General features: G+C 34.4%; 2 protein-coding genes across 3 annotated transcripts; one reads left to right on the top strand and one right to left on the bottom strand.

Annotated features, from left to right (window-relative positions):
* Nucleotides 1-9: 9 nt before the first annotated feature.
* On the top strand, nucleotides 10-4,722 carry cdc2A-2 (cyclin-dependent protein kinase p34cdc2). The gene is given in 9 exon segments (NM_001247452.2): nucleotides 10-139; nucleotides 1,038-1,069; nucleotides 1,154-1,338; nucleotides 2,063-2,183; nucleotides 2,351-2,524; nucleotides 2,901-3,064; nucleotides 3,705-3,792; nucleotides 3,897-3,950; nucleotides 4,413-4,722. Coding segments are annotated over 8 exon segments (885 nt in total). The 5' UTR covers nucleotides 10-139; nucleotides 1,038-1,060; the 3' UTR covers nucleotides 4,503-4,722.
* Nucleotides 4,723-5,076: 354 nt separating this feature from the next.
* On the bottom strand, nucleotides 5,077-15,637 carry LOC101244069 (tryptophan--tRNA ligase, chloroplastic/mitochondrial). 2 transcript variants are annotated; one of them, XM_069291819.1, is made up of 15 exons: nucleotides 15,480-15,637; nucleotides 15,247-15,387; nucleotides 13,767-13,854; nucleotides 12,657-12,698; nucleotides 12,296-12,385; nucleotides 12,091-12,213; nucleotides 10,939-11,010; nucleotides 10,592-10,704; nucleotides 10,403-10,424; nucleotides 10,240-10,305; nucleotides 9,294-9,350; nucleotides 7,994-8,040; nucleotides 7,688-7,769; nucleotides 6,310-6,399; nucleotides 5,077-5,583 (listed from the first exon to the last, which is right to left on the bottom strand). In XM_069291819.1, exons 1-15 carry the CDS (start codon nucleotides 15,545-15,547, stop codon nucleotides 5,449-5,451), a joined length of 1,236 nt encoding a protein of 411 aa, XP_069147920.1. In that variant the 5' UTR covers nucleotides 15,548-15,637; the 3' UTR covers nucleotides 5,077-5,448.
* Nucleotides 15,638-17,735: the final 2,098 nt, after the last annotated feature.

Here is a 17,735-nt window from a genome sequence, read left to right as displayed (position 1 = left end):
GTGGACTGCAAGTCCAACAACTGTTTCCCTGTGGTACAACTACAACAGCAGTTACTCCGTCTCCGCCAGTACCGCCGGCAGCTTTTCATCTCCGATCCTCCGGTTCACGACGGCGATATCCTTCTCTAGACATACTCAAGTGAGTTACAGTTCGTTACCCCTAATTACATTTTCCGAAATCTTCGATAGATTCATTGCTGTAGTTGTTGTTCTTTTGCTTCTGATTATTGTGGATGAGTGACATTTCGTGTGTTAATTTCCAGTGAATTTTGAGTTTCTATAAGTTTGTTGCTTGCGTTTTGATCACTTTGCTTCTGATTTTATAGCTCTCAACTGTTTTTGTTTTTGCTTCTTATTATTGTGGATGAGTGACATTTTGTGTGTTAATTTTGAGTTCCTCTAAGTTTGTTGCTTGCGTTAGATCACTTTGCTGCTGATTTTCGGGGGTTAGATTGAGGAAATTCGAGCTGATTATCTGTTTAGTAAATTGGAGATCTTCATTTTGATCTCTAATGTGTATTAAGATGCTGTTGTAGTAAATTAATGTTGTTTGAATTGAAATGGCTTACTAGCTACGAGAAGTATGAGATACGAAGTATGTGGAAGTTAATTTTTCCCTCTTAGTTTTACAATTGCAAGTATTATCCAGGAGTATTCTGGTTCTCTGTATATATGCCGTTCGGAAACCTTGCTTGGTTCGGCATTGAATTTGAAATGTACTCAAAATGTTAGTTGTTACTTGTTAGTGTAGTGTACATGATCATTTGGTATATATTTCTAGTACAGCTTGGCAATTACCAGTTATTCCTTTTGAAACTCGGGGGAGTGGGATTTCTGGCGTTTTCCCCTTTACGCTGCTCCTATTTAGTAGTGGCAACTTTGAACTGAATGTTGATCCATCTAAAAAGAAATTGATTGAAAAACAGATAATGCACTTGATCTTAATCAAAATGACTTAAAAGGTATCTGTGTCAAATTTTCTTTCTCACTACTTTTCATCTGAATTTCCTTTTTGTTCCTCTTGCTTTGCCTTTCAGGAGTCCATCCAGTTTGACCTAAGATGGACCAGGTAAGGAGTTCCTCATCTGTATCATTAGTTGCTTTCTGTTTACCTGATGCTTATATTGGAAAGTGATATTGTGGGTAATTGCAGTATGAAAAAGTTGAAAAGATTGGTGAAGGAACGTACGGCGTAGTGTACAAAGCTCGTGATCGTGTAACTAATGAAACTATTGCACTGAAGAAAATTCGGCTGGAGCAGGAAGACGAGGGTGTGCCAAGCACGGCTATTAGAGAAATCTCCCTCTTGAAAGAGATGCAGCATGGAAACATTGTGAGGTACACTGTAGCAATATGGTCTTTATTGCTACTTCTGTAAATATTACTGTATGGATGTGATTGTGATGAGAGTGGTTGAGGCTGTATTCTCTATTTGTTGTGGTTATTGAATAGATGTAAAGTTGATTAGGCAGTTTATTCATGTCTAGTTCCCCTTCATATCAGTTTAAGCAGGGCCTCCACTATTACAGTTTCTTGAGTAGTAAAATATTGATTTGTTTTCTGGCACAGGCTGTTTTCCTTTTACCCCTTGTTTTGCCGTGTAAGAATTTTTGTAACTATTTATCTTCTTAAATTCTTCTATATGGAGTGCATAGTTGGGAGATGTTTTTCTTGTGCTCTGGGGACTGGGGAAGGCTCCATGGGATGTACTGGTTCTTACTAGGGAAAACTTCACCCTCTATGTCTAGCGCTTCTTCAAGTGTAATTGGGTTGCGTAAGGGCTGTTTCTGTGTAATGGATATAGACCTAAGTTTGCTATAACTTGTAGTCATATTCATAGTTACTTAGATTCAGAAAATAAAGTTCAGCATCTAAACATTTTGAATTGAAGGTATTATAGATTATGCATCTATGCATATAAGCGTGTTTCTATAGAGATGCATCTAGAGAGAAGATCCAAACACGATCTATATATTGGATACCAATATAGAAATTCTCTTTTATAATATCGAAAAGGTATTTTTGCATTTTGTAAGATAGTTTTCTTCCTATCTGGTTACAGGTTGCAAGATGTGGTTCACAGTGAGAAGCGATTATATCTAGTGTTTGAATATCTCGACTTGGATTTGAAGAAGCATATGGACTCATGTCCCGAGTTCTCTAAGGATCCGCGTCTTGTAAAAGTGAGTAAGAACTGGATGATCCTTTGGAAGTCTGGTTTCGTTATGTGCTATCTGCTTGATGAATTTTGTAACTCTATTATGTCTTTGTGGAGGAGGAAGGGAGAGGCACTCTGACCACAGGCTTCTTGTTCATGGTCATCAATTAAGCAATCTCTCTAATTTTGCAGATGTTTTTGTATCAAATTCTCCGTGGAATTGCTTATTGTCATTCTCATAGAGTTCTTCACCGAGATCTGAAGCCTCAGAACTTGCTGATAGATAGACGTACAAACGTTCTAAAGCTTGCAGACTTTGGATTGGCTAGAGCATTCGGCATTCCTGTCAGAACTTTCACCCACGAGGTATGAACATTGTGTTTAGCTCTCTGAAACTTTTATTGTGACTTCTCTTGAATCTTTACCAATTGTTTAATGCACCCTAGGACTGATGAGAAGCTAGTTATTGCAAAGCATAAACTTCTCTTACATCTGACGCACTTTTTCAGGATCTGATACATCTTCTCTATGCGAACAACTTTTTTCTCTTCGAAGTTTTTCTTTACCATTTATAGCTTTAAGTTTTCCGATAAAGATAAAGATTTTGATCAGGATTCAGGGGTTTGGCCCTATCATTTAAGATACTCTTTTATCTTCTGTATTAACCAAGCAATTGGAGGAGCAAGGGTATTTATCTAGCTTTTATTTCCTTGGGTCTTCAATAGTTGACTTTTTGTTTCAGGTGGTGACGTTATGGTACAGGGCACCAGAAATACTGCTAGGATCACGCCACTACTCTACTCCTGTTGATGTTTGGTCAGTAGGCTGCATATTTGCTGAGATGGTGAACCAGCGGCCTCTGTTTCCGGGTGACTCCGAGATTGACGAACTTTTCAAGATTTTCAGGTTTTAATATACGTAATTATTCTTATTGATAAAACAATGTGCATCACTAATTCTTTATGAAGACAATGTTCTTTGTGGAAGGAATATACTTTGATGATGGAAGTGTCCTTCTTGTCAACAGACTGCAGATCCCATTTTCATCTTTGTAACTAGCCCTTCTTAGAAAGGAATAGGCACGGAACATTCTACTGACCTCCTTTATGCATCACAGACTAAGATAATTAGAACTCAAAAATCAGGCAGAATGTAGGGGGCTGAGTGAACAGAATATAAGAGCATGGATAAGCCTCATGGTTCGGAATTCCATAACCATCCTTATGGATGGCCTATGATGTGCATTTCCTTATGGTGATACGCATATTAGTAATTTATTTTATTTACATTCCCCTCTATGAGGCTTAACAAGGTTCATATATTGGCTTTATGATGTTTATCGCCAAAATATCACTATTAACATGTTTATAACTATTAATCATCAAATTCTATAAAGAGAATGCTCGAGTGGGAATTATTTCAAAAAAAAGAATGCTAGAGTGAGATTTCTTGAATCATGGAATGTCAGCTTTTCCTTTCCTTGTGCGTCGTGTTTATTGAATATTTCCAATGATGAGATGCTTCTCTACTTTTTCCTTCTATGAAGAGTTGTGGGTACTCCAAATGAGGATACATGGCCTGGAGTGACTTCTTTGCCTGATTTTAAATCTGCTTTTCCAAAGTGGCCATCTAAGGTAATTTACGTTTTTTTTTTTGTTGCCCTTAGCAATTTGACTCCTGCTATACTATGAGGATAACATCCTATGAATTATATAATTGGAGCCATTTAAATTCGCAGGACTTAGGAACTGTAGTCCCTAATCTTGGTGCAGCAGGCCTTGATCTCATTGGTGTAAGTTCACATTCTAGTTAAAAATGGTATATGCATCTTATGAGCATGCAAAACATGTTTGAATGTAGCTCCTGCTTTATGATTGTACATTTCTTTCTTATTAACCGTTTCAGAATCTGCATCCATATACTTGTTTCAGTTTTGTTCAGCCTACGCTCTTCTGTTTACCTTCCGTTGTGCGTCCATTTTTTTTTTCCTTCTTAATTCTCCTTTTTATTTGGAGGACATTTACTGGGTGGTGGGTCATTATGGTGCAGTTTATTTTTATGGAAATAGCAACTTTCATCTTGTAAACCCGATGGATCACTTTGGTACTTCTCTTCATTTGAACTATGAGTAGGTTTTCACGCGAACAATGAATAATGTTTGATGATTAGACGATACAATATTTTAGCCTTCAATCTCTCATGCTGGTATATGTGCCCCCATTACTCATCATGTCCTGGCTTATTGATGTTTCAGAAAATGCTTTACCTAGACCCCAGCAAGAGAATCACTGCCCGAAGCGCCCTTGAGCATGAGTACTTCAAGGACATTGGGTTCGTACCATGAATCGAGCACCTGCATCTTCAGTTCTAATGTATATTTGAGTGTGTTATTTTTAGGCTTTATTTGTCCTCTACTTTTAATTATATTTCCTCCAATGACATCCAATCTGTTTACGATTCACGCTAGATGTTTGAAGATAGTTTCACTGCAATTTCCTTTGGTTTTGTATTTTATGGTTCAGACAATACTGGAAGACAGCAATCCATTCTACTTTCTTCATTAATTTTATTTTGGGGTTACATTTAAGTGTTGTTGTGCATAGTTTGCTATCTGGACTTAATTTGAGTTTATTACTGGAGAGCTTTTTATCATCCAAAAAGTGTCATTCTTGAGGACAACAACCTGATATATTACGCATTCTACAGATAAGGTAAAGACTATTGTTATCAAATATAAATCGATCTCACAAGGAGCAATACTAGGATTGATTAACTGTTAATTAGATGAAATTAACTACATGTTAAATGAGGATTTAACCCCATTAAACAGCCCAACTTTCTAACTTCCATTTTAATTCGCAGTTTCGTTACAAATAACAAAGGAAAGCAGCATAGTTTAAACAAGATTACTTGTTGCATTACTTCTGCAAGCAGTTATTGATGGATTTTTATAAATCAAAATATAAAGTTTTGGAAAAGTTTCTTCTCCATTTAGGTTTAGCCAATACAATAGTGCAAGTGTATTAAGGCTAAAAGCAACTTGCAGCATGAAAAATTAATTCAAGACTCGAACTAATACTATGAGTAGAAAAGGAGTACAAAAATTATTTTTACAACTTGACTAAACATAAATAGCAAAATCGGTGATACGTCCTCCATTGAGATTGTGACAACAACATTTCTAGTGTAATTCTGCGAGTGGAGTTTTGGAACACATACCGATGCATGTATGCTTTAAAAATATCACATTGACCTCTGCATCTTTGGTTTTCATGCAGCAGCGGTCATGCTCATCTCTTCAAGAATCCCATTGCCTGGTAGACATTATTTACAGTAACATCTGCTATGTCTGCTGCTTTTCTGGCTCCCTCTGCTAAAACTTCGTCCAAGTAACTTGAGTCGGATATGATTTCCTCGTAGCGTACCTGCAAAGTGCAAACCAAAAGAACTTGTGCAAAACTATCTTTGAAGAAATAAAACACTGGACAGAAAACTAGGCTTGCAATCGAGATGAATCATCTTTATCCTTGCAATTGCCAGATGCGAAACAGAAATGTATCCTGTCGAAGAAACTATAACCCCAAAGTGAAGTTGAAACAAAAAAAAGACGTTACAGAGGAAAATGAAAAGTTAACGCAAAAGAGTTGATGTGATAAGTTGATACCTAGATGCAAAATACTAGCAAGAAAGTTTATTGCTACCAAAAGGGTAGCACCAAAATTCATATATAAAGATGCAACCATCTGTATTCCCACAAAGCTATTATAAGAAATGTAACTATAAAGTAAGTGTCGCAAATTAAAACCTCAAGGACAGTTTATGTCACCCTTATATTCTAAAGTCTTCAATACTTGTGGTGGAAAAAGATCGAAAAAAGGAGGTATATAAAGAGATAATAGCACTAAATGCACTTTATTGCCACTCTCAAACTATATTTCTTACCAAGTTTCTAGCTCTGTGACATTGACTACACTAAGAAGTAGGTTACTAGTTCACGCACTCGTGATTCTCCAGTATAAGCATGCGGATGCATTTTAGCTGAATTTCCAACTAGATCTAAAACAAATATATCATGGACACATCAACTACACAAGCACAACCATCCAACTAACACAAAGCTATCAGGAAGCATCACATGCGAAAGAAGAAACCTGGATAGGGTGTAGATGATCAACTAAAGCATCTGTAAGCACGATTTTGAATGTTCCCCAATTCATATCTCTGCATTCTTCTGCAACCTCCTGCAACATCAAGTCTTTGAGATTTAACTTCTCCATTATTGCTTGGACAATGTAATATAGAGGAACCGATTTTGCACCCTCAAACTCAACCACCCAAAAAAGAGAGAAATTTACCTATTTCATGACACATTTTGCCAGACCTTTAATGTGGAAGTTCCTTTTAGACTTAAAAATTAAATTGATAGCAATGAAAGAAAAATAATTGAAGTTGTTTACGTAGAATGAGGAGGAAGAATTTTTTTTACAGTACCCAGTTTGATTATTCAAAGAAGGGTCAAAGACTTTAGTATCATGTAGAATGAGAAGAAACGAAGGAATTTGGAAATCCACAGCTTAGCTTTTCCCTCAAGCTATTGATAATTTAAACAGTGGAGAACATTGATAGAATGTCTGCATTGGTTGAGGTATTTGTCTCTGCCTCTAATGGATTTCTCAAGATTTCAGAATTTTTAGAACATTGCAGAATAGAAATTCTCAAGATTTCATGTTATTCATTTCTGCCTCCCTGACAGATTTTGAAAGCCATAAATTTACGTTCAAGAAAAGTTGTCAGAGAAAAGCATCTGGTGGACAATTTGGAAGGAGAGGAACTCTAGATGCTTCAAAGACACAAGCTATTTACTTTATTCTTTTGGATTTTGGTGCAAATCTGATCCTTGTAAGAAGAATGAGGATGTTCTAAACATCTGATCATGTTATTCGTTTCTGCCTCTGATGGATTTTGACAGCCATAAATAGACGTTCAAGAAAATTTGTCAGAGAAAAGCATCTGGTGGACAATTTGGAAGGAGAGGAACTCTAGATCTTTGAAGACACAAGCAATTTACAGAATTCTTCTTTTTGGATTTTAATGCAAATCTGATCCTTTTAAGAAGGATGTCCTCAACATCTTTTTGGATTCCAGCATTTTTATGCTGATGATTACTTATATATAAAAAACATGTTACCTTGATCAAAAAAAAAATATTGACTCTCTCAATTGTATGCATCACATAAAATGGGACCAAGGCAGTGGCTTGATTTCCCAATACCTTAGGTTGTAATTAACAGCACAAGGAACTGTAAGAAAGAATCACAGAATAAACTGTGCAAACATAAGTTGTAATTAACAGCACAAGGAACTGCAAGAAAGAACCACAAAATAAACTGTGCAAACATAAGTTACAGTTACATGCTAAAGTTAACCTGTCACCCATTAACGAAGAGGCATACATAGTATTGGTGAAAGAAAAAAAACACAGAAGGGTAATGTACACAAATTATTAGCATTGAATATGAGGTGATTCACCTGCTTGGTCTTGCCTGAAACTAGCTGATAAATGGAAAGAAGATTGTTACATTCAGGTCTTTCTGCATTGTCAAACTCCAAGCTGTGTATTGGTAAATAAAACAACAGAAGAAATTATAACTCAGCACAAGAAAGTAGTTATTGAGAAATTATTTAATGTTGGATGTATTTCACGTGCCTTGTCACGGTCTAAGCCTTCAGAGAAGCTTTTTCTTTTAGAAATTATAAGTAGGACATTAAAGTGTCAATGGAAAAGACAAAATAATATTCTGCAAGCATCCACATCAGGAGTGATTGGTTGCTTACCCGGGAAACGCATCAGTCTTGCACCGTTTTATTTTATTTGCTATTACCTAAGAAAAGAACAAAAAATCCCACATTACGCGTGAAATAGGTCTAATGTTCAACATACAACAATTACCCCAACAAAACTTTATTTTGGTATCGAAAGGTCATCGCTGCTAAAGATTCATTAAAAAAAATGCCTACAACTTCACATTTCATACTTAGAACCTCTACTCAATGGAAATGACACAAGTATTGAATTTGAATTTAAACTGTTATTGTTTAATATAAAAGAATGGACGTCAGATTTTTTCTCAGAAAAAGAGATAATTATTTATTTATTTTTGGTTTCTTAAGGTCAAAATTGAAGATACGCTTTGTTGGGATGAAAGGAAGTGTTGTTTAATATATTACCATTAATAAAATATGGTTAGACTTTCCTTTTTAGAAGATGTATATTAATTTAGGACAAAGTTGGATATTCAACCAAAGACAAATAATCCTAAAATATGGTCAAGTGTTCATGTCACCTCTTAGTCCAATTGCTTAGCTATTAATAAAGCCACTACAACCCATGTTCCCAACCAGTATGGACCTGTAATGCCTCCGCATGCAAAAGGCTGGACATTTGGAGCACAGGCAACATAACACCCCAGCAAGACATTGCTTAAACTGAGAATGGATATGAATCTGAATTTAATAACATGTTTAGAAAAATGAACCTTGCACTTAAATTAACTGCAACAGCTAGCTTTTTTAAGTTGAGTAAAGGCCTAAACAATGTGAACCTCTAATGTGTCCACATGCCTGAGGCTGAATATTTGGAGCCCATGCAACATAACAACTAGGCATGACATTGTTTTAACAAAGAATAATTATGATTCTAGCTTTAATACCTTGTTTAGGAAAATGAACCTTGGACTTAACTCCAACTGCTAGCTTTTCAGATTGAATTAGCTTTGTTGACACTAGACCCTGAAATCCACTAATGCCCTAGACATTCTTTTACTAATCGTAATTCTCAGATATGTTAATCTGAAACCAATAAACGGAATGTGGAATAAACTAAATATAAACAAAGAGAGAAAAAGAGAATTGAAAAGTATTTATGATGAACTTCTAGATGGAATTGCAGATACCCAAAGACGAGAAGCTGCAAACTTGTCTTTTTCTCTTTCCTTCTTACAATGGTACATCCAGAATATGATTAGTCTATTCAAGTTTTTATCATCATGTTCAAATACATCAACCCACATTTGAAAGGGAAATACATAAAGAATGCTGAAAATAATTAGCAGATGACCCAAAAAAAATTACTTACATCTTTTGAATCTAGCAAATTGATTCTCGACTGATCAGATGGTGCTGACTTTGACATCTGTCGAACACACTTAATTAGAAAAATATATAGGAAAGATGCACAAATTTATCAATGAAACTGAGACAAATATGACAAAGGCTTTAGGCAGTAACTATCGCAAGATGAAGATCAATTTTCTTAGATGGGGAGGAATTACTTAGTCTCCAATAGAGGTTCACACCATACTTTCACATTGGCTATGCCTACGTTCACTCATGTAAGAATTTTTGTCTCGCAGAATGCCTTAACCGTTTCAGTCTTTGAAATGTCACAAAACTATCTTAAAAGTTAAGTTGGGAAGTAAAATGGTGTTGCAACTTGTATGTAGATTCAAATCCTTCCTCTCCCGTTTGTACATTGTGGGCTACATTTCTAGAAAAAGCGTTATCAAGTTGACAGAAGCAAAAATTTCTAACAATAACATTATAACATGTTCTCTTGGGAAATGCTACCACTCCTTCCGTGCTAGGATTATCCCAAAAACATTCTTGGCTGTAGGTCAAATGGAGTAGGATGGGTATACAGCACATGACAAAACCCAACTAGTTTCGCATTGAGGCGCTGTTATAGTTGCTGCTGCAGATCAAGTAGAATCAAATCAAATACATACGTTTGTACTAGAATGGTAATTTCCTGTCTCTATATAATTTCTCATCAGAATTCACCATTAACAGGATACTATAAAGTGAAGTGCGTGAAACTCTATGTACATTTGTCATTCGTTATATATGAAAAGACTTTTCTCATCCGCATTTCACTGAAATTTAATCATTTAAGAGTTCAGTTACTGAAATTCAATTGCCTTCTGTATATTTGTGCAGCTACAACTTTTAAGCTTCTAAGAAAGAGTCCTTGCAGGAGAAGAAAAGAAAGAAAAGAAGTTGTTTGAACTTAAGAGATTGCAAACCTTGGAAAGGCCATCAGTAAGGGACATGATTCGAGCCCCAGTGGGTGGAATAAGGGGTTCAGGAACCTACATTGACAAAATCATACTGACAAGTGTTTTCACCTATACAAATAATAATGTACAGAAGTGAAGGGTATCAACCAGACAACAGTTGAGAATCCACCTTGAAGAGTGCACCACCTCTCCTGTTACAGAGAAATGACAAAGTGATTTTCTTTTGACAAGTTGAAACAGAATCAGCTACTTCCTAGTAACCAAGAAAAGAAGGGACACAAAAAAGTCAAACAACAAAAGGCAAGTATACAATCAAATATATGTATTTAGAGCAAAACGTGACTACCTTATGACTTACCCTCCCAGCTTCTTCCACTTCCTTCCTCCATATAAATAGTTTACACGCTCAGCCAGCTCTCTTGTCAACTCCAGATGTTGCTTCTGATCCTCTCCGACAGGGACAAGATCAGACTGCAAGAAAGATACTCAAATACATCAGATCCACACATATTTACACACTTTCAAGATTACAGTTGGTGAAAAATTGTGGCAAGGACTGCAGTGGCATTAGCAAGCTCCGCCAAGGATACCTCAAGATATTATGATAATCAAAATACTGAATGCAACAAATCAAGATTCTTCTTCATGAAAAATAAATCCGAGGCATATCAACTAGGGTTAGTGAAATATGGAGATGGGTAACACCTGATACAGAAGAATATCAGCAGCCATTAGCACAGGATAGGTTAAAAGAGCAACACCCACATTTTCATCCCCCTGCATAGAGAAGAAATGTATTAAAAAACAACCAGTAGAGACACTAAAAAACAGTCGGGTACAACATAGAGCTAAAGGTTTTAATATAAGAAAAGTATTTAAAAAAAAAAGCAGACTTATGATGTTTCTGTAACAGATGGGGACAAACCCAGCAACCAACCGTCTGGATGTCGTCAAGATAAAAGGTTCATTCAATTTTTTGGTTCCAATTTCAGGCAGTAATTATGCTATTTCAACAATTCAAATAAGTCTAGACGCCTGAAATGAGATAAGTAAGAACCCCGAAGCATACATACATGTTTCTGCTCGAGATAGGGGGGTCCAAAGGCATACCCATTAAAAGCATGCTTATATATTTCAAGCTTTCATATGGTAGTAGGTATGCATACTGGGTCATGGGACTTAAAATTGGTCCTCTCAATGAAGTTAGGATCAAAATTGGTCCTCTCAATGAAGTTAGGATCTTCAAATCAAAATGATGTTTGATAAATGTTGTTTGTAGGAAACAGTAAAGAAATACCAAAACTGACCTTGACTACTAACTGCACACAATAGAGGAAGTGATCTATAGAACAGAAAGGATGACCGGTAACTAAATAGGTGTGTAAACAAGCAAGATTTCATGCAGCATTGAAGGTCATAAGTTCAAGAGCCAAGCAGCAAACACATGTTGAGCAAAAGTGTAATCTGCAGCTAAAAGTAAGAACTATATTCACCTGAACACATTTATGTTGAGCCCAATGACATCAATGGCACTTAGAAAGATAGTCAGAGAAAAATAAATGAATTATCTTTTGCCACTTATAGAAGTTCTCCCCAGGTTTTATATTCACACTTGATATCAAATCTACCTACTATTAGTTTATCCAAAACATCCTTTGGTTGAGTTCATACTTATAGCACCTTTTACATATGAAGCATCAAATTACAGTTTATGAGATGATAAGTTTAAAATAGAACTCCTTCAAAAAGATTTGATGAGTCAAATATGTATAGGTTGCCTAATCCTAAAAGACAGAAATTGAGATATTGAAAGATTGACACTCTGTGGAGACAGGGCTGCATACAACAACAACGCACCGCCTTCCGTGATTTCTCTTTAAATTGAATCATTCTATTGAGCCAACCAATAGGTGTTGCAGAACTCAAAAGCCACATCAACTCTACATGAGCACGAACATGCGACTGCACAAAGACTGAAGCCTGAAACCAAAGTTGCAGTGATCAGAATGCAAGGGATATTGCTACAATGTAATATATATGTTAGAGAAGACAAATAGTAGACCTTAGAAGGATCTACACCACATGCTAGATAAATAGCAGCTGTATCCCTTGTTGCCTTTAGCAATTGTTGTGCTTCATATTGCAAAGTTATCTGGAAACATCTGAAACAATATTACCTTCACCAAGGAGGAGGAATTCTTCAAGAATGAAACAAAAAGAGTTCTCTAATTTTTGGGAATTTCTCCAGATGGGATAAGCCTCAAACATAAAGTGAAAGAAAAGACCGAAGGACAAAGGGTATCATAGCACTATTACTTGATAATGCAAGTTCATATGTATATTCCATAAAATGTAAAATGGCATGAGAAAATTGCAAAGAAACGACATATGATTAGGGAATAGTCTGTAAATTTGAAAAATACCGCATGAAGGTCCACAATGAAGAAGAATGTCTCATATGTATCCTGAAAAGAGAAAACTCGTCGGTGAAAAGAGTAATTGTGTAATACAAATCCATATTGAAATTTCTGAAAAGAAAATATAATAATGTGAGAAATAGAAAAAAATTTAATAGCAAAGCTCTTTTCTTTTATGTGTAAAATGATAATAAATCTCTTCACACGTCTTATATGTTACACAGACTGTAATTACCAATCAACTGAGTACTAGAATTATGGGATTTCCAGAATTTCTTTCTTTTTAAAAATGTCATTTACTATCAACTGAATACTAGCATTAAAGGAATTCCAGAATTTCTTTTAAAATAGGCCATTTAATTGAGTATTCAAATAATTAGAAAGAACCCAAACAAAAACAGGAACCATTAACATGTATGTGTTATAACATCCACTGTCTCCTCATCAATCTGTGTTAGCAATTGGGTTCACTATTCCATTCGAAAAACCAACTGAGGCAACAACATAATGCAGTGAAAACCAAAGAGATCAGCAGATATTCAATTCATAAGGAGTTGATATACATGCTAGCAAGTAAGTTTGAATCCTGAAACGTTGCCCATCAGACCTTGATGGGCAATCCACAGTAACATATAGCAAAAAGATGTTGCAAAATGATGACTAAGAGGTGTGGATTTGACAATGTTCATTCAACAAAGTTTTCCTGGCTGATACTGGCCTCCATTGTGAAATGAGTATCAGTGAAATGAAAACCAAAGTAGTCATAGAAATTTGGAAGTCTTAGATTCATGATATATAAATTTCCAATATGGGTGTACGTGAATTTGACCACACCAAGGCAAATCTACAAACATATTTTAACACAAGAAGTTCTAGAGTAAAAGCTAAAAGTGGAAAACTTAATCACCATTCAACATGGTACATTAGTAGGACGCACTTGCACCTTAGCTTCAGATTGCAAAACATAACATCAATAGGATATTCAGAAACTATATAAGAAGACAGCAACAAAAACAAAGGATCTCAATTGCTAGGAGTATGTTGTAACTAAGTTAAAACTTCTATTACATAGAGTCTTTCCCAACGGGAAGTATAAGAAAATACAAAGAAGCCAACCTGCAATCGTATCCAGTTCTTTATGGCACCAAGGTAATTCCCCAGATGTATAGATCCAGTAGGCTGAACACCGGAGACTATTCTCTTCCTGTAAATTAAAAAAAAAACATTCTAATCACGAAAATCATTAACTATCATGGTGATCTGAACTTTCAAATAACCAGCGAGTGTGTAGCACTTTGCATAAATGCCTTTTTTGAGAATCACCCTAGAGAGGTTCATATGATGCCTCATGGTACCATAAACCACAAGGATCATATTTCTCCATATCTTGAGGCATGACCAACAACTTCATAACTTATTGATAAAGATGTTCATTCTAAGAATTTTTCATTTCCACAAGTTAAACAACATAATACCCATACCCATTGTAATCCCACAAGTGTAGTCCGGCAATTCCACAAATTAAACTAGGTTTAAAATAGATTGAAAATTAAAATAACAAAATCTTCTACTTTCCGAAGTACTGATATATGGAACCACATAATATGGGCATAAAGTGCAAGAAGAGTTAAAGTTAAAAATTAGACATAAATCATACAACTATACTGTAAAAGTTGCGTGATTGCTTAATTATTACTCTTGTAAAACACAAGCTTTTAGCATTCTGGAACAGCATAATCATTAAGATTTGGAACCAATCACTGATTGTCATGGATTCATTATACTCTCTAGTTCAAAAGGTTGAAGACCATTCCAGGACTGCTGTGAATGCTGAATTGAGGGGGAAATCAATTGTTATGAATTTATCATTCATTAACAATGACAAAAATCAACTTAAAATCACCTAGAAGCAACAAATCAACCTTGAAATTGAACTTCCCAAACACTAAAGTCAAGCTGGATAAACAAGTCAAGCAGTGCAGAATAAATGATTAGACACACTAATTGACAATTCACACATGAATCAAGAGTTTGTACAAATTAATCAACAAGCCCATAATTACCAAACTGTCAAACTGAAATGCTTGAAGAAAGCAATGAAATATCTGAGTTTTTTGTCCAATTAAAAAAATTATCTCTCAGTTGCATTACACAAATTGGCAAGTAAATCACAATTGATTAATTGAATCAACATTTCCTTCAACAATCAGGCTATCAAATCAAAATGCTTGAAGAAATCAATGACATATCTGTGTTTTTTGTCCAATAAATCTCGGTTTCGAGTTTCATACTTGAACTATCACCAAATATTCATCGGAACATACCACAACTATCAGTTGTTCCTTTTTTTCTACCTGAACAATGATGATATTTCAAGTAATAAAGAAAACAACTGATAGTTAAAGTGATGTTTCGATAAACACAATTCAAGTATGAAACTCGAAAAAACAGTATACTTCATGTGTGCTTTTGCCTATTAACTCTTGATATTTCTCAGTTTGCATTACATAAACTGGAAAGTAAATCACAATCGAGTATCATTCACTAATTCATATGTACAAAACAAATCCAGTTTACATAATTCGAGCTGCATTACCTTACAGGACTTGAAGAAGACTCGGAGTTCACAGGTTCAGATACCGTTACACTACTGCAAAAGCACCGGAAATCTCCACCAGCTTGTTGACGAATCATCCGTGTTCTTCTCAAGTATCCACCAATACTTAATCCGCTAGACCTGCTAAATACAAACAAATCGAAACAAAATTGAAGATAATCAATGGATAACTTGAAATCAACAGAGAATGAGAGTGAGAGAGAGATGAATACGTTGAAGAGACGAAACGAGGTGCAGAATAGGTGACCATACTGAAATGCGAGAGAAGAGAACAACCCATTGGTGCAAAGCTATATGGATGAGAAGCTGAGACTGAACAATAAAAGAGGGAAAAGATGAAATTGAGGAATAAAGAGAAAATTATAGTAAATAACTTTAATTAGAAAAAGCTGAGTAGGCATAAAAGGCATTCAGTGAAAACGATTTATGACCCAGTACTATATTATTTCTTTCGTTTAATTTTATTTGTCTATTATTTTAAAAATATAATTTATTTCATACATTATTTTTAAAAGATAAATAATTTATTTTTAAAAAAAATGTTATGTTGTTGAAAACTTGAAAAATCTTTTTTAGATATCTAAATAGAACAACTGAAAATGAAAGGCATAAAACGTATTAATTAAATGCGATTTATGAGTAAAATTTCGTGATATTTTATTAATTATTGAAATTACTATATTACCCCTTCTGTTTAAGCATAAAATGCACTCAATGAATACGATTTATGAGTAAAATTTGTGTCTTCTTATTAATTTACCATATTACCCCTTCCGTTTAGGCATAAAACGCAAATAGTGAATACGATTTATGAATAAAATTTTGTGTCTTCTTATTGATTATTGTAATTACTATATTATCTCATTCGTTTATGCATAAAACGCATTCACTAAGTGCAATTTATGAGTAAATAATGTCTCTTCTTAATAGTTGTTGAAATTACTATATTATCCCTTCTGTCTAGGCACAAAACGCATTTGGTGGATGTGTTTTATGAGTAAGCTTCTGTGTCATCTCATTTATTATTGAAATTATTATATTGCCCCTTCCGTTTAAGCATAAAATGCATTCAGTAGATGTGATTTATGAGTAAAATTTGTGTCTTCTTATCAATTACTATATTACCCTTCTCATTTTGGCATAAAATGCGTTCCTTTAGTGCGATTTATGAGTAAATTTTATGTCTTCTTATTAATTATTGAAATTACTATATTGCCCCTTCCGTTTAAGCATAAAACGCATTCAATAGATGAGATTTATGAGTAAAATTTGTGTCTTATATCAATTTTTGAAATTAACATATTACCCTTTCCGTTTAGGCGTAAAAACGCTTTTAGTGAATGCGATTTATGAGTAAAATTTCGTGTCAAAAATTGAGAAAATGTCTCCCTTTAATTGACGATTATCAAAAAAATCATTCTTATTAATTATTGAAATCACAATATTACCCTTCTCATTTTGGCATAAAACACGTTCTTGAGTGCGATTTATGAGTAAATTTTGTGTGTTCTTATTAATTATTGAAATTACTATATTGTCCCTTCCGTTTGAGCATAAAATGCATTCAATAGATGTGATTTATGAGTAAAATTTGAGACTTCTTATCAATTATTGAAATTAACATATTACCCTTTCCGTTTAGGCGTAAAAACGCTTTTAGTGAATGTGATTTATGAGTAAAATTTTGTGTCTTCTTATTAATTATTGAAATTACTACATTACCCTTCTCATTTTGGCATAAAACACGTTCGTTGAGTACGATTTATGAGTAATTTTTGTGTCTTCTTATTAATTATTGAAATTACTATATTACCCCTTCCATTTAAGCATAAAACGCATTCAGTAGATGTGATTTATGAGTAAAATTTGTGTCTTCTTATCAATTATTGACCCTTTCCGTTTAGGCGTAAAAACGCCTTTAGTGAATGCGATTTATGAGTAAAATTTTGTGTCGTCTTATTAATTATTGAAATCACAATATTACCCTTCTCATTTTGGCATAAAACGCATTCCTTGAGTGCGATTTATGAGTAAATTTTGTGTCTTCTTATTAATTATTGAAATTACTATATTGCCCCTTCCATTTAAGCGTAAAACGCATTCAATAGATGTGATTTATGAGTAAAATTTGTGTCTTCTTATCAATTATTGAAATTAACATATTACCCTTTCCGTTTAGGCGTAAAAACGCTTTTACTGAATGCGATTTATGAGTAAAATTTTGTGTCTTCTTATTAATTATTGAAATTACTATTTTACCCTTCTCATTTTGGCATAAAACGCGTTCGTTGAGTGCAATATATGAGTAATTTTGTGTCTTCTCATTTATTGTTGAAATTACTATATTGCCCCTTCTCTTTAATTTTATTTTTCAACTATTTTAGATATATATTTATTTATTTCAATTATTACTTTAATAATATCAAGAAAAAATAAATATTTTATCTTAGAAATAACTTCATGTCGTT

The sequence above is a fragment of the Solanum lycopersicum genome, chromosome 12 (assembly GCF_036512215.1).
Source record: "Solanum lycopersicum chromosome 12, SLM_r2.1".
Lineage (NCBI taxonomy): Eukaryota > Viridiplantae > Streptophyta > Magnoliopsida > Solanales > Solanaceae > Solanum > Solanum lycopersicum.
Note: the sequence above shows the minus strand (reverse complement) of the source record. Positions and strands in the feature narration are given on the sequence as shown.

Bases quoted from the DNA above. Each gene is read 5' to 3' on its own strand.
- LOC101244069 (XM_069291819.1), bottom strand. From the start codon at position 15,547: ATGGGTTGTTCTCTTCTCTCGCATTTCAGTATGGTCACCTATTCTGCA. The intron at 10,425-10,591 runs GTAAGTCATAAG...TCTCTGTAACAG, and splicing joins AAGTGGAAGAAGCTGGGAGG to GAGAGGTGGTGCACTCTTCA. The intron at 5,584-6,309 runs GTTTCTTCTTTC...TGCACTTTGCAG, and splicing joins ATCATCTACACCCTATCCAG to GTACGCTACGAGGAAATCAT.